Source organism: Ceratotherium simum, chromosome 21, assembly GCF_057802395.1.
Source record: "Ceratotherium simum simum isolate JZ-2026a chromosome 21, ASM5780239v1, whole genome shotgun sequence".
Taxonomy (NCBI): domain Eukaryota; kingdom Metazoa; phylum Chordata; class Mammalia; order Perissodactyla; family Rhinocerotidae; genus Ceratotherium; species Ceratotherium simum.
Genome location: NC_141920.1, coordinates 50,402,208 through 50,426,792, shown reverse-complemented (window position 1 = coordinate 50,426,792; position 24,585 = coordinate 50,402,208). Strand labels below are relative to the sequence as shown.

At 48.1% G+C, this 24,585-nt stretch overlaps 1 protein-coding gene across 1 annotated transcript; it reads left to right on the top strand.

The window, feature by feature from the left end:
* Positions 1-12,267: 12,267 nt before the first annotated feature.
* Positions 12,268-18,901, top strand: VSX1 (visual system homeobox 1). The gene is made up of 5 exons (XM_004441953.1): positions 12,268-12,691; positions 15,154-15,232; positions 15,684-15,807; positions 16,944-17,124; positions 18,612-18,901. Exons 1-5 carry the CDS (start codon positions 12,268-12,270, stop codon positions 18,899-18,901), a joined length of 1,098 nt encoding a protein of 365 aa, XP_004442010.1.
* Positions 18,902-24,585: the final 5,684 nt, after the last annotated feature.

The window sequence follows — 24,585 nt, the reverse complement described above, 5'->3', positions numbered from 1 at the left end:
GTTCTTCCCAACTTTATCTATAGATTGAATGCAGTCGCAATCAAAATCTCAGCAAATTATTTTGTAAATATTGATAAACTGAATCTAATGTTTATATGGAGAAGCAAAAGACCTAGAATAGCCAACACACTACTGAAGGAGAACAAAGTTGGAGGACTGAGACTACTCGACTTCAAGACTTACTAGGCTACAGTAATCAAGACTGTGTGTTATTGGCAAAAGAATAGACAAATAAATCAATGGAACAGAATAGAGAGCCCAGAAATAGACCCTCATAAATATGGTCAACTGATCTTTGACAAAGGAGCAAAGACAATACAATGGAGCAAAGATAGTCTCTTCAACAAATGGTGCTGGAACAACTGGACATCCACATGCAAAAAAAATGAATCTAGACACAGACCTCACACCCTTCACAAAAATTAACTCAAAATGAATTATAAAGCTAAATGTAAAACACAAAATTATGAAACTTCTACAAGATAACAAAGGAGAAAACCTAGATGACCTTAGGGTATAGTGATGCCTTTTTAGACACAAAGGCACAATCCATGAAAGAAATAATTGATAAGTCGGACTTCATTAATATTAAAAACATCTGCTCTGCCAAACACAATGTCGGGAGAATGAGAAGACAAGCCACAGACTGGGAGAAAACATTTGCAAAAGACACATCTCATAAAAGACTGTTATCCAAAATATTCAAAGAACTCTTAAAACTCAGCAGTAAGATAACAATCTGAGTAAGAAATGGGCCAAAGACCTTGAGAGACACTCACCAAAGAAGATGCATAGATGGCAAATAAGCATATGAAAAGATGTTCCACATTGTATGTCATCAGGGAATTGTAAATTAAAACAGCAATGAGATACCACTACGTATCTGTTAGAATTGCCAAAATCCAGAACACTGACAACACCAAATGCTGGTGAGAATGTAGAGCAACAGGAACACTCATTCATTGCTGGTGGGAATGCAAATTGGTGCAACTACTTTGAAAGACAGTTTGGAGGTTTCTTACAAAGCTAAACATAGTCTTGCCACATGATCCAGCAATTGCACCCCTTAGTATTTACCTAAAGGAGTTGAAAACTTATGCCACACAAAAACCGGCACACAAATGTTTATAGTAGATTTATTCATAATTGCCAAAACTTAAGAAGAAACCAAGATGTTCTTCAGGAGGTGAATGGATAAGTAAACTATGGTGCATCCAGACAATGGAATACTATTCAGTGCTAAAAAAAAAATGAGCTATCAAGCCATGAAAAGAGCTGGAGGAAACTTAAATGCATATGACTAAGTGCAAGAAGCCGATCTGAAAATGCTACATGCTGTATGATTCCAACTATATGATGTTCTAGAAAAAGTAAAACTATGGATACAGTAAAAAAATCAGTGGTTGACAGGGGAGGATGAATAGCCGGAGCACGGAGGATTTTTAAGGCAGTGAAAATAGTCTGTATGCTACTATAATGGTGGATACATGTCATTGTACATTTCTCCAAACTGGCAGAATGTAAAACACCAAGAGAGAACCCTAATGTAAACTATGGACTCTGAGAAATAATGATGTGTCAATATAGGTTCATCAGTTGTAACAAATGTACCATCTGGTGGGGGATGTTGATAGTAGGGGAGGCTGTGCATATGTGGAGGCAGGAGGTATACGGGAAATCTCTGTACCTTCTGCTCAATTTCACTGTGAACCTAAAACCGCTCTAAAAAAATAGTCAATAAACACAAACAAAAAACTCCTATGAGCAGGAGTCAGCAGAAACAACAGATGGCAGAATTGCCCTGAATGTTTCAGATACCAAACCCTGTTCTATGTGACTCTAAAATGAGTGTGTTCAAATCAGACAGAAATACAGCCACTGAGCTTAAACACAATAGACTGTTTATAAAGTAGATTAGGCACAGCTTATGGGAGAATTAGGGAACATCAAGTTAGAGCCGAGGCAAAAGATGGAAAGATAGAACATATGAAAGAGAGGTCTAAGAGTCATGGAGGAGAGAATATGAACATCCAACCGAAGAATAATTGGAGTTCAAGAAGGAGACACTAGAAGGAATGGAGGAGGGCAATATTAAAAAGGATAACATCTGATAATTTCTCTGAACAAATGAAATACAGGAGACCTCAGACCAGGAAATCACAGTGAGGACCCAGCAACGTGAGGAGTACGTGATGAAAGTCCCTCTAAGAGTGAGAGGACCAAGGATATAAACCACCTCCGAAGACTCTCCCTCTTTAGCAGATGAAAGACTTGCCTGTAATATAGCTGTAGGAATAAAATGTCTCAGTGTTGGCCATTTCCTCTCTCTCTGGGGAGCTGCCCTTTGAATAGAGGCATCTTTGTTGTGCTCAGGAAGGGCTGATTTAATGCATATGGCAGCCAGTGTCTGCAATGGGTGGATTTTCACTGTCATACCTTCTCCTTTTCTGCTTCCTCCTATATAATGAGGATTTCTCTGGTTGATTTGAGGTTGTCTCATTTATTAGTGTGTTTGTGGGGAGTGAGCTAGAGCAAGTGAGATTCGTCAATCAGGCAAGCATGCTGCAGGCCTTTGCTCCGGCTCACGGAGCAGATAGTCTGGGCAGTGCTTGCTCCAGATGGCTTGCTCCAGCCCCATCCTGCCCAGAGCTTGGGTCAACACAAGTATGCATGCCCGCCCCAGCCTCAGCTGTCATTTCCCTTAGCCTTCATGAGTGAAAACCCAACACAAATTAAAACACAGTTGCGGGGTAGCTGCTCGTGCCACACATTTCAAAACCTTTGTTGGAAACAGAAAATAAAACAGCTTTGTAAAAGAGGCACTCAGCAGGAATAAAGCACACAGCCTATCCCTGTGGTGGGGGGACCAGTCTGAGGCTGGGTTGTGAGAGTTCTGAGGTGGGGCTCCTTTCTGTTTCCTCAAGTCTGAGATTACCATGGAAGAGATGTGCTCACAGCCCATCTTCCTTGGACCAGGCCTTGAGTGTGGGCATAGGATTGGAGGAGGGGACTCTTGAGGAGTATTGAGTGAATGAGGAGCAACTCAAGTTCTAGCAACAGGCACACAGTTCACGTCCATCCACCCGTGAATTCGTTCACTCCGCAAACCTTGGCCGAGCTGCACTCTGAGCCAGCCGTGTGCTGGGCGTCAGGCACTCAGTGCTGCCAGGCTGCCCCAGCCTCCTCTCGTGGAGCTTATTGACTACATAGGTTTCGGTCCCCCCAAAGCAGACCTTGAGACAGGGATTAGGGTGAAATAGATCATCTGGAAGGTGAAACCAGGCAGCCCTGGTAGGGGAGCGGGGGCTGAGATCATGAGTGGGGTTTGCTGGGGCTCAGTCCTGATGGGGCCCTTGGAGTGACTGTGCAGAGCCCACCTCAGCCTTGTTGCCCTGATTGGCAAGGATGCTGGGGTAATCATCCTTTGGGGACTGCTGCTGGGGGCGTTACCTCCTCAGGACTCCAGGCCTGGCCAGAGCACTCCTGGGGCCTGAGAACATCATCAGAAAGAGTTGCAGGTGCTGAGGTAGGAAGCTGTCCGTGTATTTAACTGTCTACAGATGCTGCAGGTGATGCGAGTGGGCTGGTGGGCAGCCCACGGACAGTGCCAGCTACAGCATCTGGTAAGGGAGACAGGTAAAATGCAGTAAACCAGCAGGCAAATGAATAATTACAATTGTGAGAGGTGTCTTGGAGGGAGCTGAGAGGGAGCAGGATGCAGACGGAGAAGCAAGGACCTCCTTCAAGTGATAGGGGCCCCCAGTGAGCGGGCAGGAACCTGCAGTCATACCTCCCTGGGAGAATCGTTCTTACCTTTGCCCAGAGCCTCAGGGGCTACTTGTGAGCCAGGACCGTAATCATACCTTCACTTCTACTACGAATTGGTTAAAAGCACATTATTGTTTGATATCAGATAGTTTTCTCAATTGCCAGTAGATGACCTAATGCTTAGGAAATGAAACTCACCAACAGCTCCGGCCTGCCCTTAGTGACCGCTTCCCGCGATCTTTTGGCTGACATGGCCTGCACCATCACCCCTCACCCCACTCCATGCCCAAGTAACACACCTGCGTCTGCCTGCTGGTGTCTGCCCCTCCCACCTGGGGAGACCATGTAGATGTTCTGTGGTCTCTCCTCTCTGCCCCGGGCACCCCAACTCAGGTGCTGGGTGCTGTGCCCACTCTTGAGTTTAATTTGGTCTTGGTCTTTGACTCAGAGATGGTGCTTAAGGAGGGTGGCCATGAGCCCTTTTGATGGGCTGAAGTGAGAGAGGAGCTGAGGAGGAAGAGGGGAGGGGAGAGGAAAGAGGAGAGAAACGGGCAAAAGGTTGCAGAAGGAGGAGGGGAAATATACTCTTTGGGGCCAAAGTGTTACCTGGATTCCTACCCGAGATTTCCCTATTATTTCAGGACCTAAAGAGAAGAGACCGACCATGGGCTCGGGAGCCTTTCACAGAAAGCTGCCTCAGGCCCACATCATTGACTGGCAGCAATTGGAGCAGTGCACAATTAAGACCTTTACAGGCCTTAAGCACTTGGAAATTAAAAACAAAAACAATATTAAACCCCAGACAAGTGTAAGAAACCCCTTGACATTGTCATTTTCCCCATCATGACTTTGCTGCTTCAAGCCTGACAGTCAGGGTTTGGATCGGATCCTGACCTCCCAGGCTAGTTACAGCTCTGTGCCTTGGTTTTCTCATCCACAAAATGGGGATAATAATAGGACCTCCCTCATTAGAGTTGTCACAAGTGTTAAATGAATTGATATGTGTAAAACACAGCACGCACCTGGCACAGAGCAGGTGCTCCACTGTTGGGGGCTATTAGTTTTATTACATATATATATATATATATATATATATATATATATATATATATATATTTGTGTGTGTGTGTGTGAGGAGGACCAGCTCTGAGCTAACATCCAATGCCAATCCTCCTCTTTTTTGCTGAGGAAGACTAGCCCTGGGCTAACATTCATGCCCGTCTTCCTCTACTTTATATGGGACGCTGCCACAGCATGGCTTAACAAGCAGTGTGTTGGTGCGTGCCCAGGATCTGAACCGGCGAACCCCGGGCCGCCACAGCAGAGTGCGCGCACTTAACCGCTTGCGCCATTGGGCTGGCCCCACTAATATATTTTTTGATATATAACATTTAAAAATAAAATTTTCTCTCTTCTGTTTTGTGCCCTGATGTGCTGGTTCCCTAAGGTCACACCTGGCTGCTCACCACTGTCCCTGTGCTGACCTTGAGCACTGCTCACAGTGCCTCAGGGCGCTGAGAGTGATGGGGAGGTGTCTCAGACCATATTTGCTAAACAAATGAGGACACATGGTTTGTGAAGCATTGCTAGTAGACCCTGGTTGTCAAACCTGAGTGGGAAGCAGAGTGCCCTGGAGGGCTTGTAAACACACAGATTGCCAGTCCCATCCCTAGAGTCTCTGATTCAGCGGGTCTGGGTGGGGTCCAGAGTTTGTATCTCTAGCATGTTCCCAGGTGATGCTGCTGCTGCTCCAGGGCCCACACTTTGAGAATCACTGGTCTCAAGTGAAGAGACCATTCCAGAAGCCAGATGAAAAGCACTGTCTTGGAAGGTAAAGAGCATTTTTCTGGGGAATGTGATTATTAGTAAGACTTGGTCCTGGATACCTAAAGCCAAGTGAAGGATGAAGACAGACTCAGAAGAACTGAAGGGCAAGGCAAGATGGCTTAAGGAGCATCAAGTCCTGCAGGAGTTCGGAAGAAAGTTTCTAGCTACATGAGGGGATCTGAGAAGGAGCATTGGGAGGAACCCTCTGTACTGGGTCTCCACGGCTGGTGACTGCTGTTCAGCACCTGGCCCTTCAGGTGTGGTGGTCTTAAAACATGTGCTCTTGCTGTGGAGAGGTGGGGTCTGTGGTCTGTCCTTGGATCTAGGTGGGCTGTGGCTGCTTAGCTGACAGCAGGGCCCACTTATTGATTTGGCACGGCAGGCACACTGCCCAGAGCCCATACTTTTAGGGCCCGTGAACGTGTTTTAATTTCTTTTAAAATCAGAAGGAAAGAAGAATATGATAATAATGAGTATACAATAATGAATCCAGACTGCATTATATTCACTTTTAAATAGCATAGTCATAAAATATAATTTTAATATTTTTTATGGAGGAAGAGGCCCATGAGTGCAAGAGTACTGAGGACCTAAAAAGTCATAAGGTGGCCCTGCTAATGGAGTGTGATGGAAGTGACACCCTGTGACTTCTGAGGCTGGGTCAGCAAAGGCCACACAGCTTCCGCCTGGTTCTCTTGGGGTGCTCCCAACTGCCCCAGTCTGCCGTGCTGGAGAGGCATGAGGCCCATCAGCTGTGGGCATGGGAGCCAGCCACCTTGGATGTGCAGCCCAGCCCAGCCCTCAGAGGACTGAAGACACAGATGGCAACCACACGTGGGGCTCCAAGCCAGAATGGCCCAGCGGAACTCTCCCCAAATTTCTGATCCACAAAACAGTGACCAAAATAAATGGTTTATTTGAAGCAGTTACATTTTGGTGTAATTTGTTACAATGCAATAGTAACCAGAACATTCAGCCAAAGAAGGGAGCTCAGAGGCTGCTGCTCTTGTGGGGTGATGAACAGAGTGGTAGGTCCTGATCCCAGCCACTCCTGCAGTTTTGGGTCAGTTTTATAACTGGATCGTTGACCCCTGATAGCCTGGCATGCAATACAATTGCTTCTTCAGTCAGAAGGAAGGAGTTAGGAGTGAGCATTGCTTGTGGCAGTGGGGTGCTATGGGGAGTCTGAAGTTGAGAGCAACAGAGCTGTGCTTTACAGGGATCACGGTGGCTGTGGAATAAAGATGGATTGGTAGCGGTTTGGGGAGGGGCACCAGAAAGGTGGGGGAGATGTCAGAGGTGGAAGCCCAGTGCCTAGGACAGAGTTTTTGGGTACAAACCACAGAAACCACATCTGGCCAGTTTATGCAGCAAACAAGTTTACTGAATGGCACCATTTTTTTTTTCTGACTGATGCAAGGCTGGTGAAAAAGAGCAAGGCCACGGTGGGCCAGGCTTCTGTGAACGAGGCCAGATCCTGCCAGGGAACAGTGGGGAGGGTGCCAGGTATGCAGAGTAGCCACTGGACACTCACCACTGCTACTGTACAAAAATCCCCAACTCTCCCTCAGTCGGGTGAAGGCCACAGGGAATAACTGAATTGCCAGGGACTGGGAAGAGAAAGCATCTACTCCCTTGTCTTTTGCAGGGGCCACCTCTGTAGGACACCCCAAAACAAGTTTGGGTACTGAGTAGCCCTAGACCGAAAAATAAATTCCACTCCAGCAAGTGAGAGCTTGGCCTGACCCCCAGTGTGGGTATGGGCCCGGAGAGGGGACAATGGCTATGAGAGGATTTGAGGAGGCACTCAGGGCAGCTAGTGGCCCAGAGTCAGGCTTTAGCCCCACATTGTTTAGGTTCAAATCCTGGCTCTGCCACTTGGCAGTGGGGGTGACCTTGGGCAATGTACGTGATTATCTGAGCTCCCTGGATCTTTGCTTCCTCACTTGAAAGATGAGGACACTAACAGTATCTACCCTATTGTTGTGCTCAGGAAGAACTGGGAGCATTGTGATAAGGTGTTACAACAGTAGCTGTCCACAGTAAGAATCCAAGGTGTCAGTTGTTGTTTTCCTCATATTATTTTCAGTAATTGGAGGTAGACCTGGGGGGGAGATTGAGGAGTCAAGGATGACACTCAGGATTTGGTGTGGGCCCCTGGGAGTGGAGGTAAAGAAGACTTGGGGAGGGCCGGCCCCGTGGCTTAGCGGTTAAGCGTGCGCACTCTGCTGCTGGCGGCCTGGGTTCGGATCCCGAGCACGCACTGACGCACCGCTTCTCTGGCTATACTGAGGCCGTGTCCCACATACAGCAAATAGAAGGATGTGCAGCTATGACATACAACTATTTACTGGGGCTTTGGGGGAAAAAATAAATAAATAAAATTAAAAAAAAAAAAAAAAAAAAAGAAGACTTGGGGAGATGAAGACCTGAGGGGGAAGATGATGCATTCGGCACTCGTGGGCTGCGTTTCAGTGCTTTTGGGCGACTCCAGGACAGATGTCCACGGGGCCATAGGAGATATGAGTCCGGGCTTCACAAGCACATCCCACGCTGGAGACAGGTTTGGGAGTTCTTGGCAGGCGGATGGTAATTGCACCATGGGATTCCATGAGAAGGGGAGAGAAGGGTGCTTAAGGGGAGCCTGAGAAACACAATGTGTAAGTTTGGGTTTCCCCAGAAGACTCTGAGTCAAACACTCCAGGATAAGTTGTTTGTCTGTGAGATGCTTTCCGGGAACACCAGTACTGGTGTGGGGAAGCAAGGTGGGAACAGGTCCCCAGAAGCAAAGCAGAGACAGGGTCTGAATGCATGAGCTTTATTGGGGTAGAGAGGTCTCAGGGGTGAGGGAGGCCAGAAAGGAGGGAAAGAGCTGGGCAAGCGGCTGCCCATAGGTCCAGTCGAGCCTTGGCCTGCTCCAGCAGTGGAGAGGGGTTTGGAGCAGAAATGGCTCTGCAGAGAGTCCCTCTGGAGGCAAGAGGGCAGCCTCCTATCATGCCTCATGTAGCAGCCAATCAAAAGTTGTGTATGGGTGTGGGTGTGGGTGGTGTGGCCTGGGTTAGGGGCTTCTGACAGCAGAGGGTAATTCTCCAGGTTAGGGGCAAAGGTGAGCTGTTAGCAGCGTACGTTGAGGGGGGCAGCAAGAACCCAGGAAAGGGGGTCTGGGCGGGGCACCCACAGCACTTAGGGAAGAGAGCAATATGGGATGTGATAATCAGCAACTCATCGGCCACAACCCTGCGGGGGCTCTGGAGGCAGAGTGGAATGCGTGCCGAGTCACTCCACTCCAGACCTGGGGTGGTGGCGTACTTATACTCCAGCTCCTGCCAGTCTTGGTCCAAACCTTCCTAGCACGTGTTTATCCTTGGCACCTCTGACTAGTGGGCAACGTGGACTCTGGAGATAGAGAAAGTCCCAAGGCGAAGAAATGCGGGTGTGGGCTCTGGAGGCCCTGCAGCCGTGCAGGCGGAATGGGCAGAGCATGAGATGTGGACAAGGCAAAACAGCGTCCGCTACCCTGTCTTTAAGGGGACACAAAAGCAACCGAGAAGGAGCAGACAGAGAGGAGGAGGAAAATCAGAAGAGGAACAGGGCCATAGGACTCCTTTGTGCAGACGCTCACACCGCGATACATTTTATTCCCGCATGTGCATCCCACTGCTATTGTATCTGTACTTACTACTGCCAGGGGGCCAAGGTGGCTCCGAAAAGCCCAAGACGGGTCTCTGCTGAGCCACTCACACCCGGTCCAGTCTCAGTCTGGCTCAGCCGGGAGGAGGGAGGCGTGGGCGGCCGGGAGAAGCTGAGCGCATATGCATGGTTGGCGACAGAGAGGGGCTGGAAAACTTCCCTGAAAAATAATGAGCGGAGAAACCCTCACTGATTAGTTAAATCCCGGATAATCCTGGCTGATGAAGGCAGATCCGGACCCCTTAACGGATTTAGGGTTCCAAAACGACTCCGGGCGGTGACTCGAGGCGGGGACGCTCTCGAGCGCTGGCTCTGGCGGCGGATTTGTATGTGGAAAGAGGGGCTGGGAAGAGCCTAACCCCCACCCTGCCGGGGCGCGGAGGACTTCCCCAAACGCTGGCGCCCACCGCGTAGTCTAGGCACTGCGGGGGCGTGGACTGTGGGTGGGCTCTGCGGCCAGTGAATCTCCTTTCCAAGTCTCCTAAAGGGTTAGAAGCCCTTCCCCCACCTTGGCGGACGCTGCGTCCCCATCCGCAGGGGCCGGGGCTCTGAACTGATCCCGCCAAGTCCGGCGCTCGAGTGGACCCAGGACCCCTGCAGCAGCTAGGGGTGGGAGTGGGGGCATGGATTAGTGCGCGGGTGGGGGGCGGGTGTGGAGGAGGGGCTCTTCTCACTGGGGAGGGGGCGGTGAAAGTGCCCTCCCGCGCTGCGCTCCCGCCGCCGCCAAGCTTCCAAAAGCAAGGCGCCCCAGGGTTCAGCTCTCCCCCTACTCTGATCCTGCCAGCCCCTTCCAGCAGGTGGGGCCGGAGGAGGCGTTAGGGTCTCTCCAGAACAGGAATTGCAGGGTCCCCTCAGAGCTCCAGCCCCGTCTCGTTTTCTCTGGTCTCTCCCTCTGCTTCGCTTTCCTGATTTCTCTCTCCACGTCCGGTGTGAGCGCGTTAATAAGCTTCAGGGTTTTTTTTCCATCTACAAAATCGGTTTTCTAAGATCCTTCCAGAAGGGTCTGGAAACCTGTGCGCTCTCGGCACTGTGCGGCGGTCACCGTGTGGGGTGGCCGAAATTGGGCTCCTCCCGCCTGGCCTTTTGGTACCCCTGGGTCCCTGGCCATCTATTTGAGGTCTGTTCTCTCGGCGATCTACTGCTTCCCCTGACAGAGGCAAGAGGAGGGAGGCTCCAAGACCCTAGCCCAGGCGAGGGGGGGTGCCTCAGGCACTCCAAGCTCAGGCGCGGCGCGTGCGTCGGTGAAAGCCCATGAGCAGCTTCTTAGACCCTCCGCTTGCCAGTGACCCAGGTTGGGCCACCTTAGGGCCAGTTGTCCCGCCTGCCTGCCCCGGATTCGGTCTGCAAATGTGTGGATCGTTAGGTGTCTTCCTTAACTGCGGCCCAATTCTGATCTACAAACAACTACTCTGCCCGGCAAAAAGCCAGAGCACGTTGGCTGGGTCCTGTACTCCCAACGCCTTCCCCTAAACTCAGAGATAAATTTGGGGAGAAATTTCTGGCGGAGCCGAAAACGACGCCGGCGTTTAAAGCCGCCCCCGACCCGGAGCGATTCGCAGAACAATTATCCCAAAGGAAAGTTATTGTTTTGCTAATCCCGAGAACAGCTTGCGAGGGGAGATCTGGGTCTTCCTTTAATAATGGAAAGTTAATACGTAGCCTCTTGTAATTATCTTTATCGGAAGCCCCTCGTTTAATCTACGTGGGTAGCAGAGGACGCACTCGAAGGCGCAGCGAGCGGGAGACCCACTTTGCTGGGCTCGGGCTCCGGCCCCGGCGTGCGCGCAGCGAACGGCGCGGCGTCCCGGCTGGGCTGGGAGAGTGGCCGCCTCCCGCGGCTGGGTGACCTCCAACTTCTCGGCCCTCAGGGGGTGCGACTGAAGAGATTCTGCTTCGGAGGTTCTACGTTCGAGAAGGCTGGGCTCAGGGCTCCGGGAGATTCGGATTGAGTGGGCTCAGGTTTGCCGCGTATGAGCCAGGGATGTCTTATCCACGTGCTTTGGCGCCAACTTTAACAAATATGGGCATTTCACATGAAAATCAGGCTCTCTTTAAATACTCATTAAATCTGACAATTTTTTCGCCTCCGTGAAGAAAGGTGGGTCCCAGTGGACAGGTCCTTATTTTCCAATTTACCGCGCCCCTCCCCTTTAGGGTTGCCAGATAAAATACTGATACATACTATACTAAAATTGTATAAGTTTATCTGAAATTCAAATTTCACTGGACCTCCTGTAATTTAGTTTTCTAAATCTGACACCCTTACCCATCATCTTAGCCCGGTCTACTCCACTCCCTCCTGTCTCTCTACTTCTCCTTCTCCCAGCTCGTGTGAATTTTGCGACCCCCCACAGACCCGCCATTAGAGCGCTGGGGTGTGGACTTGGCTGGAGGTGGAGTGGGCACGGATTAAATAAACGTTTTCCTCTCCTTCCTCCCTGGGGATTTTCGGGGAAGGCCCTCTTGGCTCCGCCGGTGGAGTTGGGGGGGCTGGCAAGGTAGCTGTGGGAGTGTGGTTGGGAATGGGGCCCTAGGTCTTAATGCGCGACTGGATGGTAGGAGGGAGGCTTCAGGGCAGCTGTGAGCGGGACTGCCACCCAGACAATCTGGAAGGGAAAGGAAGACCGCGCCGGGGTCTGGAAGCTGCGGTTTTCAGAGGGACTGGAAGATAGCGGGGTCGTTGTCCCCTCCCTACTTTCCTCCCACCGAGAAAACGGGAGTGGGAGTGAGCAGGGGGACAACTGGAGAGGAGAGGGGAGAAGGAGGAGGCTGCAGCTGGGAGGGCGGCGACCCAAGGGAGGGGAACTAGTGGCGTCCCCATCTCGCGGGGTCCGGAGCGATGACGCGTCAGCGCCCGGCTGATTGGAGCCCTCCTGGCCTTCTGGGTCTGACGGGAGGCCCAGTCGTATAAAGCGTCCTCTGAGCTGAGCCCCCTCTGCAAAGGTGACCTAGAGAGGGTCAAGCCTCGCCGACTGAGAAGCCATGACCGGCCGGGACGCGCTTTCCGAAGGGCGCGCCAGGAGCAGGGCGCTGGTGCCCGGTGGCTCCCCCACCGGCTCGCGCCCCCGGGGCTTCGCCATCACTGACCTGCTGGGCCTGGAGGCCGAGATGCCGTCTCCTGGCGGCCCCGGGCCGGGATCGGGCTGCGAAGGCCCGGCGGCGACGCCCTGCCCAGGTCCCGGGCTCGGCGGCCCCTGCCTGGCGCGCGGGGCCCTCCCGCTGGGGCTCGGTCTCCTCTGCGGCTTCGGCGCGCAGCAGCCCGTGGCCGCTAGGGCGCCCTGTCTGCTTCTAGCCGATGTGCCGTTCCTGCCGCCCGAGGGGCCCGAGCCTGCCGCCCCGCAAGCCCCCGGCCGCCCGCCTCCCCCGCCCGGCCACCAGAAGCGCAGCGAGAGCGTCTCAACGTCCGGTAATCAAGCCAGGCCATCCCGCTCCTGCCTCTGTTCCCTCGGGCTTGGGCTGTGCAGGGTAACACACCCATCGTCCCACTGAGCCCCACCCCCAGCATCCCAGATCTAAAGGAAGCGGGGACCCGGGAGCGTGGTGCCGTCGGGGGAGGCGTATTCTCGCAGCCGCACCTCCTGCCCCTTGCCTCTCCCCAAATCCCTGCCTCTCCTCCGGGATCTGGTCCCCGCCAAGTCTGCGGATACCACCACCCGGTTCCGGACCTATCCTGGGGATCTCGGCGACCCAACAGCGGTCTCCCGAGGGCCTCTCCCCCCGCGACCCGCGCGACTCTCGGCCTCTGGGAATGGCGTTAAGTCCAAGACTCCTAGGCCTGCCTTGTTCATCAGCAGCACGGAACCCTGTACTTGGCGGGCGCTCAAATGTTTGCTGAGTTGATTGAATGATTGACGGGTCCTTGGAGAGCGCGGCCTCGGAGGCCTGGAACTGTCCTTCTTCCGGGGTGCTGAAAAGGGAGTCTGGGTACCGGGTTTCCCTCCTCGCGCCGCCCGCCCTCCTCCCCACAAGTGAGAAACAGCCTTACCAATTACATTGTGATTATGCTCAGCGTTTTGTTCCGAGCCCGCCTGTTTCCTCAAAGAAGTCGAGGCGGATTATGGGGCAACAAGAGGAAGCAATGAAATTCTGTAAAGGGCAAGGGCCAAGATATCTAGAGGTTTGGGTGTGGGTAAGAAAATGGAGAATGACACAAGAAAACATGGACTGAAACTATGCAGTAGAACCTAGAGCTGAGCATCCTGGCAGCCCAAACAAAAAGAGTACATTGGGCCTCCACTAACAGTAAAGGATGCCCGCCAGAGCATCAGGCGAGGGGGCTTTCCTTCCGCTCTACAACGACTTTATTTCAGGAGTCTCTGTGTGAGATGCAATGAACCCCCTATTAGTTGTTTCACTAAAAATGCAGAAACCACCTTCATAGGATGGGTGCTTTCCTCTGTGAGCACTGATTAAATGAAAGGCAAAATGCAACTACAGCTTAGTCTGTGAGGGCATTTCTGGAAGATCAGGAGCAACACTGTCCAATAGAAACATCATGTAATTGCGAGTGTAACGAAAATTCCTCAAAGCCACATTAAAGAGGAAAAATAAATAGGTGAAATTAATTTAAATACTATATTTTATTTAATCTAATACACACTAAATATTATCATTTTAGATGTAATCAATATAAAAAGTATTAATATTTTACTTTTTGGGAGGTCCTAAGTCTTCTAAATACACTGACTATTTTACATTTACAGCAGGTCTCAATTTGGACTGGCCACATTTCATGTGCTCAATAACCTTATGTGTCTAATGGTACCAGATTGGACAGCATGGATATTACAATATTATAATCCAAGCATACAGTTTTCTGGTGAGCTAATTGATGTAGGAATAAAATTAATATTTTATTATTTTTGCCTTTATTTTTATAGTATTTTGAAACAAATATGCTTTTTTCTTTTTTTTTTTATTATTTTTGTGTGTGTGAGGAAGATCAGCCCTGAGCTAACATCCATGCCAATCCTCCTCTTTTTGCTGAGGAAGACTGGCCCTGAGCTAACATCCATGCCCATCTTCCTCCACTTTATGTGGGACGCCGCCACAGCATGGCCTGACAAGCAGTGCGTTAGTGCGCGCCTGGGATCTGGGTGGGGCCGCCAGCAGTGGAGCGTGTGCACTTAACCGCTAGGCCACGGGCCGGCCCCCCCAAATATGCTTATTAACAGTGAATCTGACAAGAGTTTAGTCTTCTAACCTTCTAACATATGATATAATGGATATCAAAGGATAAAGCAGACTGGAGTGGGGCTCCTAGGAATGCATGTGCATCTAGGAATCATCTGGGCACACTTGTCAAGAATGAGTTTCCTGGACTCTGTTTCCAGAGATTCAGAATTGGTACAGCGGGGCAGGGAGTGCAGTTCTGACAAAGGTTCTGATGTCGCAAACCTCAGCCCTCCCTTTGAGAAATGTTGGTGTATTGGTTAAGATGAGGAAGTTGGAGGCAGAAGGAAGTGGATGAATTTGGGAGCTGAGTGGGGTTAGGAAATGCAATTAGTGATCAAGTAGCTTTGGCTTCACACAGTCTGGGGTTTGAACCCCAACTTATCATTTACTACCTGTATGATTTGGGGAAAGTTAGTTAATCTCTCTGTGCCTCAGTTTTGTCATCTGTAAAAATAGAATCATAATAGCAGCTACCTTGGAGTTCTTTTAATTTATGAAGAATAATTGCAATAATGCATGGACAGTGCTGAGCACTGTACCTGTAATATAGTGAGTGCTACAAATGCGGGCTTGTCCTGGTCAACACTCTCATTCTCTGACAGGTCCATTGCTTCAATCCTCAAATTAAAATCTGAAAATAAAATGAAAAATATGCTCACCTTTAAAGTCCTCTCTTTCTCCTTGTGCTAACAGGTGAGGACAGCCCACCTGCAGACAGGAGTGGACTGAAGGCGCCCCCCACCCCGAGCAAGAGGAAGAAGCGGCGGCACAGGTACAGGCCAGGCCGTCTTCTCTGACCTTTCCTTGGGACTCAGCATCTGAAAACACACGGCTCTGGGCTACAGCAGGCCTAGTGGCCAACTGGTTGGCAGTAGGAAGGGAACGGTAGCCATTTAAGAACATATTTCCGCAATTTCCAGGAGGCTGCAGGACAATCTTTGTAGCAATTTACAGACACAATTTTATGGGCCTTTAAAATGGGTCTTCTTAGAATGAGTTGATGAAATTCATTGAGGAGAAAAAAGCTAAAGAACTCTGTATTGTTTGAACCAAACTTCTGTACTTTCCAGAGGCGAATCATTCAGAGGTGGGATGCCCGGTTATGATGAGGTGGCCTTTTGGGGCATGGACAATGGGGGAGGCAGCCCCAGGGGTCCTCTAGGCTGGGAAGCCTGGGGCCTCTTGTGGACACGTGCCCACGTGTGTTTCTGGCCTCCCTGCAGGACTGTTTTCACCGCCCACCAGCTGGAAGAGCTGGAGAAGGCATTCAGTGAGGCCCACTACCCTGACGTGTACGCCCGGGAAATGCTGGCTGTGAAAACCCAGCTCCCCGAAGACCGAATACAGGTGTCTGGAGTCCCCTTTCTCCTTCCCAAAGACACCATAGAGAACATCTTATCCCCACATACTCAACCCACAGCCGCCTCTGCACAGCCCAACACGTTCCCCTTCACAGCAGACTGGGGGTCATTCAGATGCAAGCACCACAATGCTAGAGCCGTCCTTTGTGTTCTTTCCCAGAGGATATTCCCTGCAACCTTCACACCTTTTTTCCTTTTGTTTTTTTTGCTGAGGAAGATCCGCCCTGGGCTAACATCTGTGCCCATCCTCCTCTACTTTATACGGGACGCCGCCACAGCATGGCTTGACAAGCAGTGTGTCGGTGCGCACCCAGGATCCGAACCCGCGAACCCTGGGCCGCTAAAGCAGAGCGCGTGCACTTAACTGCTGTGCCAGCCGGCCCCACACGCCGTTTTTCCTTCTATTAAATCATTCTTAAAAATCACACAATAATGTGTGCTGCAACTAGAGACTATATAAAGATATATTAGTGAAAAAAATGACTATCCCTCCACTACAAACACTCAAAGAAACCAATGTAAACAGCCTGATGGGACCTTTCTGCACACCAATCTCCATGGCATATATTTATCTGGCCCCCCCAAAAAATATATATGTACACAAATGCACACACACTCACATATACACATAGAATTTTGTTCTTTGTTTTTACAAAAAGGTATCACGTTATACTCCTTAGCCTCTTTGCTGACAATACACCTTAGCCATTTCTCCAGGCCAGAAGATACGCCATTACAGTAACTCACCTAAACAATATTCAATGCTATTCTTTTATTAAGATAATGCAATCCAATAACCTGAGATTAGGAGGGGCCATTGCCCAGGTGAACTATTTCCAATCAATGTGAAAAATGGACTTCTTTACACAATGTGGGAATATTTAGATTTGATGTGTGTCATTCCTGACACTGTGGACAACCTGAGGGGAAACTGGTGGCGCAGGACCCCATGAGTGCTGAGTGAGCGGTGGCACAGCTCCTGAAAGGTCTGAGTCCTAGATGCCCCCCTGAGTGGGTAGTTGGCCCTTTTTAGAACTCTGTGCTAGGGACACCGCTAAGCGTCCTTCTTCACCGCCTCTTTCCTCTGTACGCCCCTCTACTTCCCCTCCTGCCTCCAACCAGGTCTGGTTTCAAAACCGGAGGGCCAAGTGGCGGAAGCAGGAGAAGCGCTGGGGCGGCAGCAGCGTGATGGCGGAGTACGGGCTCTACGGGGCCATGGTGCGACACTGCATCCCGCTGCCCGACTCCATCCTCGACTCTGCCAACCGCCGCCTGGTGAGCTCTTGTGCACCCTGGCTCCTAGGTAAGGAAGATTGCCCTGCAGTGAGCATGAGGGCCAGAGATGGGGGGCGGGGGGGAGGATGGTCCCACATAAGGCAGCCATTTGCAAAGCAAAGCAATGTAAATTTACTCAGGTTCAGGTCCCAAATATCACATCTGATTTTTAATTAATTACGATGCTTAGATTATCTGGTCAATTGCCTTCTTTTTCTTTCTTTTTTTTTTTTTTGTGAGGAAGATCAGCCCTGAGTTAACATCCGTGCTAATCCTCCTCTTTTTGCTGAGGAAGACCGGCTCTGAGCTAACATCTATTGCCAATCCTCCTCCTTTTTTTTTTCCCCCAAAGCCCCAGTAGATAGTTGTATGTCATAGTTGCACATCCCTCTAGTTGCTGTATGTGGGACGCGGCCTCAGCATGGTTGGAGTCGCGGTGCATCTGTGCGCGCCCGGGATCCAAACCCCGGGCTGCCAGTAGTGGAGTGCGCACACTTAACCGCTAAGCCACGGGGCCGGCCCAGTTGTCTTCTTTTTCACTGGGACTGTGTAGACTGTGTGGAAAGGTCGCATCAGGCCGTGGTTTTAGGAGTGGAATGATATACTTCAATTATGTGAAATATGTTTCCCAAATGTCGAGTGCAAGTAGAATTTTTGGAAACCATACCATTGAGGTCATGGTAATAGGAGACAGGAGAGTGCAGAGCAGTGAAACCTGGAGTTGATGAACCCCTTGCATATGGGAGTCAGGAGGTCAGGTTCCACGGAGCTCTTCTGTCCCTTAGACTTTTGGTGCTATGACAGTCTACGCTGATGTGGTCCGAGCTTAGGGCTGGGCGTTCTGAGGAAGCGGCACCTTATTGGTCTGTTTGCTGTTACCAGAGACCAGCAGGCTTGGAGAAATGAATCACAAGACAGCACCCCAAGCAGGGAGGGAGACTGGGGTCAGGGGTTGGGCAGCATCTTAGGTGGGGGATGGGGGAGGGTTTTTGTTCAGCAAACATTTTTTGAGCCCCCTCCCACCAGACACTGTGCTGGGACTGGAGACTCCAGGCATACTATGGTTTTGACTTTGCCCTCAATGATTGAAGAGACTGAGGGAGAGGGTTGGGCAGGGGGCCGAGGAGGGGTGGGCGGGTTGCTAATGGGCACCGGAGGTCTGTGGCCATACAAGAAAGAGGGCCCAGTACTGCCAGACACTCTGACTTTTTGAGAGAAGCTGGAAGTCTGGTTTTTGATGTGCAATCTCTGATTTTAAAATGTTGGCAACGAATTTTAAAATAAAATTTAAAAAATCACCACATCATCCAAACAAGGCACCTTTACCGGCTGCGCATGACTGGCAGAGGCTAGTTTTCAACGCCTCGCAGTGGGAGGCCTCCTGGAGGCCCCGGAGACAAGTGCCGACAAGGGCAGTTCTAATGGGATTTAGAGAAGAATGACAAGGAAGAAATTTACTTAATCGCTGAATTTAGAGATATCTATTTTTATTTTTTCTTTTCCTTTTTTTGCTAGGGATGCATAAAAAATCCACAGGGATGATAAGGAAACCAGGAAGTGAAGAAAAGATGGCAGAACTCTGGGGCTCTGACCACATCAAGGAAGGTTCTAGCAAAAGTCAGGCAGGATCTCAGAGAGGATCAGATGAAGGCAGCCCTGAGAACAGCTTGGACGCTGTGGCCATTGACCTCTCCAGCTCCGCACGGCAGGAGACCAAGACAGCACACCAGGGGACTGGCTCTCAGGGATGTTCAGACTCCAGGGGGCTGGAGGGGCTCCAGCCCGGGAGAGGGGGAGCTCAATGAGGCCCGCAGGTCCACCCTCCAAGGCTGGGAATTTGTACATTGTTCAAAAGACGAAAGCTGTGGAAGACAAATACTCTCAGTTGTGTTTTCTTCTTATGGTGTCAGGGTAAAATGCAATGCCACTTGCTTTAAGAAGACAAATGGGTGACTTAGGGAAACTCCTATTTCATTCTAGAATGGAAACCATTCCTTAAATGCACTTGAACCAATCAATTTGTTGTAAAATTTTGCTTCTCTTTTGTAGAACTTGAGGAGGGAGGATTTAAAGTTCAAAAAGCCTATTTCCTGCTGGGCATCATTTGAGATTTGGTTCAATATACTGTGTAGATTAATAGGTTAGGTCTGATGTCCTCACTCTGAATTCAAAAATATAGTTATTTAACCTCCAGAGACTCAGATGTCTTTACAAATAGTGAAGACCCCATACAGACATATGAACGAATTCTTATCTTGACTTTGAACTTGGCTTTGGACATTCCAGTTCTCTTGTCTGGCAATAATTTTGTGTTCTCCTGAGTGTCATTTGATAGGCTATGCATATTGGAACTCAAACAACACAGAAAGCCACACTTTCCCCTTCCCTTCTGAAATAGCGTGGGACCATGTTTAAACAATTGTTGAATATCTATAAACAGTGTTTGAAGGTCAGACGAGGCTTCTTGGTCTCTTAAAATTTATGTTTGAAAGCACTTTAGTGACTCGGATTTCATGAATGTTTCCTTTCCTGTATTTCCTTTGCCACTTATTTATTATTTAACAATAAACATTTTGTGGTGTGTTTGCTTCTCAAGGCACTCCTTCTGTTACACATGTGCGCATCTCCGTTACCGTTGAGCCCCTGAGAAGGGCTCTCCTCTGTCATTCCTTTTCAATCGCGGAACATCTAAAGCATTCATTCTTCAGGCCACAGCACTAATCATGTGTAGCTTTGTAAACTCCTGTGGGGCAGCAGCTGTGTCGAATTCACCTTTTAGAGTTCAGAGTCCAGAGAGAGCTTACATCTAGTTGAGGGAAAATGCAGACCTTCATGAAGACAGAGCAAGGAAGGAAACTGGGGAACTGCTACTTTCGAGGCTTCCTCTGGAAATCAGCCCATCCGTAAGGCTGGGCCTGGTTCTCTCATCTCTCCAGATGAGAAAACAGAGGCTCCCTTCTTTTGGCCTATTTTTCTCATCCTATGCTAGTTCCATACTATTGTGAGAATTAAATGTCACCTATTCCTTACTGTAGAATCAGAAAACAAGGAGCCCTACCCTCTTCTCTTCATTCTAGCTAATAGGGATCATGGCTGAAGCCTGAGACTGAATGGTGAAAGAGCCAGTGTTGGACCATCTTCTGCCTCTCAGCCAGTTCTCAGATTCTTGCTGCCATCTCTCTGCCTTAGTTTATCCAGGCTTGAGTTTGGGGAAGGGAGCTAGTAACCTTTGCAACTTATATACATCACACTCATAAAATAAACTATTTTGCAGCCACTAAAAATGATAACAATAAGGCATATTTATTTATGTGGAAAGATGTTCATGAAATGCTGCTGAGTGAAAAACCCCTAAATAAAAGGAAGAAAAGACACAAGTAGAAATAAATATGTAAAGCAGAATAAAAATGAAATAAAGAAACTTAACTGGTTCTGCATAAAAAACATACAAATATTGGACAAATTTCTATGCAATGTTATAAAGAAAAAGGAGAAAACAGGAAGAGGCAAAGAGAAAGGGACTAGAACCAGTAATAGAGACCATTTTAAATGTATAAGAAAATACTATTCACAATGGAAATGTATATTAATATGTTTCAAAACTCTCCTACAAATGAATGCATTTTCTGGAAAAATACCTATTACTAACATTGACTCCAGAATAAGCATGACATATGAAAGATCAATAACCAAGAAAGTCATAAAGCAATTATACCGTAAAATGGCTCTGGATCTAGATGGAGTTACATGAGAATTCTTGAACGTTTTCAAGGAAGAGTTCATTTGTGTGGTCCGTACATTGTTCCCGAACACGAAAGAGGTGGGAGAGTTTCTAACACCCACCCAATCCTGGTTCTAAAACCCAACATAGATAGTGCAACCCTCCCCTCAAAACTCGCTGGTTAGCTCCATTAACGGGAATGTGAAATTCCTAAATAAAGTACCCATGTTTACCATTCAATGGTATAATGAAAATGATCTTGGACTACAGAAGGTCTACCCCAGGAATGCAAAGATAATTTAATTTTGTGAAAGGAAATTATTTATACATTTTATTAACAGCTCAAACAAACAAAAGAGCTTATCATAATAGACGTTGAAAGGTATTCAATAAATACTTATTCCTTAAAAAAAATCTTAAAAGGTAGGAATGGAAAGATGCTTTCTTAACATAAGAGAACTTATTTCAAAACAGCATCTTAATACTTTATAGTTTATACCTACATGCATATGTGTGTGTGTGTGTATATATATATGCCCAGTTTTTGAGGTGATTTTGTCACCTTCTAGCTGTGTGACCTTGGATGAGTTACATAACCTCTCTGACTTCTCAGTTTTTTCAGTCATAAAATGGGGGTAATACTGGAACATTCTCATTTTCCTGAAGATTAAATGAGGGGACACAAGTAATGTACTTAACGCAGTTTCTGGCATGGCAGAGGAAGAGCAAAATAAATATTGACTGTTGTTACTACTATTACTGATACCGGCTCAAGACAAGGTTGACATGAGGGAAGCCATATTGTAGAAGAGAAGCCCTATTGTAACTTTGAATGACCTCTGACAAACTAACCCAGCTGGACATGCACCCTCCAGGAGATCTAACTGCTCTGTAGATTTTACGACCCCTGCTTGTGCATCTATCTCCCAGCTGCGATAAGACGATAACTTTGTTCTTTCAAGTTTCTTAGGAATGTGATGACCCCCGAACAGAGAGTCTATGCTGACAGCCATCATCAGTGAAAACTGAGAGATCTGGTGTGGCGACTCCCAGTCTGTATCACCAGAAGGTCAACATTCCTAACCCCCTCCCCTATAGTCCAATGGCCTATATAACTGCTGTAAGATTTTGTGCCCCCTTAAGATGGTTCTTTGAGACATTAGTCAGCCATCTTCCCCCTTGCTAGCAAGCTGTAATAAACTGCCCTTTCTTTTCCACCATCTTGCCTCTTGACAATTGGCTTTTGTCTTGCAGCCAGCAGATCGTGCCCTTTGTGTGGTAACGTTACTGGCATTCCTATTAACATCAAGACTCAAATGAGAATATTTACTATCATCATACTATTAAACAATTTGGGATCCACCGAGTAAATCTTGGAATAATAACTGGCTGGAATGCTTTCTGTAAACAACATTTAGGAAGAGCTCCAGGAACACAGCAGGACACCATCCTAAGGGGAGGGCATGTCAGCTGGGTTGCTCTAAGTACCAAGAGCTCAACAAGTTGTGCCCAATGCAGGAGATGGGTTCACTGTCTCGCATAACTTGAATCTGAAGACTGGGTCTTTTAGCAGCTCAGGCACACCACCCGGAACCCAGGAAGTTTCTGTCCTTCCTGTCTGCCATTTTTAGCCTTTCCCCCACTCAGGCTTGTCCCTGCAAGGTCAGTGGGATACCTGCAGACCTCCTCTCACTCCTCTTTGGTCAGAACTGCATGTCACGCTCAGGCCTAAACCAGTCACCAGTCAAGCAGCCAGAATTCCTTGTTCGGCTTAGACCAATCAAAATTCACCTCTGGGGCTTGGCTGTGGTCCCACCTCCTCCAAGTACTGCCCTAAAACAAAATCTAACTGGGCTTCTTTTAGCAAAGAAGAAAGGGGAGTGACTACTGACCAGCCAAGGAACAAGGCAGGTCACAGGCAGGCTGTAAAATAGTGTATGTTACATTAAAAAAGAAAAAAAGAAACCTGTGCGTAAAAGCAAAAAAGCAGATGAAAATCCTTTAAAAATATTCATAGCATTTACCTTTGGACCATGGGTAAATGGATACTTTTTTCCCCCATATTTTATAAGTTTTGTAAAATTAGTATATAAAAATAAATTAGCTAGGGGGCTGGCCTGATGGCACAGTGGTTAAGTTAGCGCACTCTGCTTCAGCAGCCCAGGGTTCGTGGGTTCGGATTCTGGGCACAGACCTACGCACCACTTGTCAAGCCATGCTGTGGCAGTGTCCCACGTATAAAGTGGAGGAAGACGGGCATGAATGTTAGCCCAGGGCCAGTCTTCCTCAGCAAAAAGAGGAGGATTGGCAACAGATGTTAGCTCAGGGCTAATATTCCTCACAAAAAATAAATAAATAAACAAAATAAAATAGCTATTCGTGGTGTTAATAAAGTAGTGATGCCTCTTTCTCAACTTAGGGTTAAGTTCACACAGAATAAAAACTCTTTTAAAGACACAGTGTGAAAACTTCTTATGATAAAGAGTCCATACTTTGCTTACATCTTCTGTCTGGTTCTCACAAGTGCCGATCTGATAAAGAGGAAACAAGCAGGTGTTTTCCACATGGTCCTCTTAAATCCTTGCTCAAATCATGCAGCAGGTCAATCTGGAATCTGACCACAGACTGACAGCAGGAGTGAATCATTTCCAGCTTTCAAAATTGTTTGCCAGCTGAAATGTGGCTGTAAAAGTGCAAAAGGAGATTTTTAAAAATTACAATTTTAGCAAGGTCAATTTGGAAGGATTCCTAATATGAACCAGTCTCGCACACCCAGCTGCCTGTCAGTAACAGGAGGTGGCCCCTCACGCATGAGACACATTTGTGAACTCAGGGGATATTTCAGAAATGATAGAAGAACAAGATATAGAGATCAATATTGTTTCCTTAGGTTTAGCAGTATAAATACAATAAACTAAAACTCTATTGTTCCCTGGAGCCTACAAATCATTTCCATATTTATTGTCTTTTTCAGTTCTCCCAGCAGGTGAGAAACTGGGCTGCAGAGAAATTAAGTGAACTTGCTAAGCTGATTCTCACATTTATAAGACTCAGAGCCAGGAAAGCTGAAACACTCTTGAAGAAGGAGGCGGAGGCTTGCTCTACCACATGTCAATACTTTGATAAAGTTGTGATAATTACGTCTGTACAGTATTGGCTCGGGGGACAGACAGATCAGTGAGTCAGAATTAAGAGCAAGAATCCCACACACGTGTGGATACAGAGGCTGACCACCAAGGAAAGGGTTGACTTTTTGATAAGTTATTGGGACAATTGTTTATCTATTTGGGGAAAAATGAAATTGAAGCTCGATTTCATACTTTACAGGAAAACACTTCTGGGTGGATTAGACATAAATGTGAAAGGCAAAACTATAAAGCTTTTAAATATTTGGATTTAGAAGATGCTTCAGTTATCCCAAAATTGTGGCTTAAAACAACAATTTTATTTTGCTTGCAACTTTGTGGGTCTGTTTTCAGCTAGGTTCACCAAGCCACAGCACCCCCTTTCTTTCTTTCTATCTATCTACCCATTATACATTTATATATATTTTATATATTTATATATTTTTCTGAACCATTTGCAAGGAAGTTGCTTACATAATCTGCTCCTGTATCTCTTTTTTTCCCCCAGCTTTATTGAGATATAATTGACATATACTGTTGTGTAAATTTAAGGTGTACAATGTGATGATTTGATACATGTATATGTTATGAAATGTTTACCACAATAAGGTCAGTTAACACATCCTTCACCTCACAGAATTAC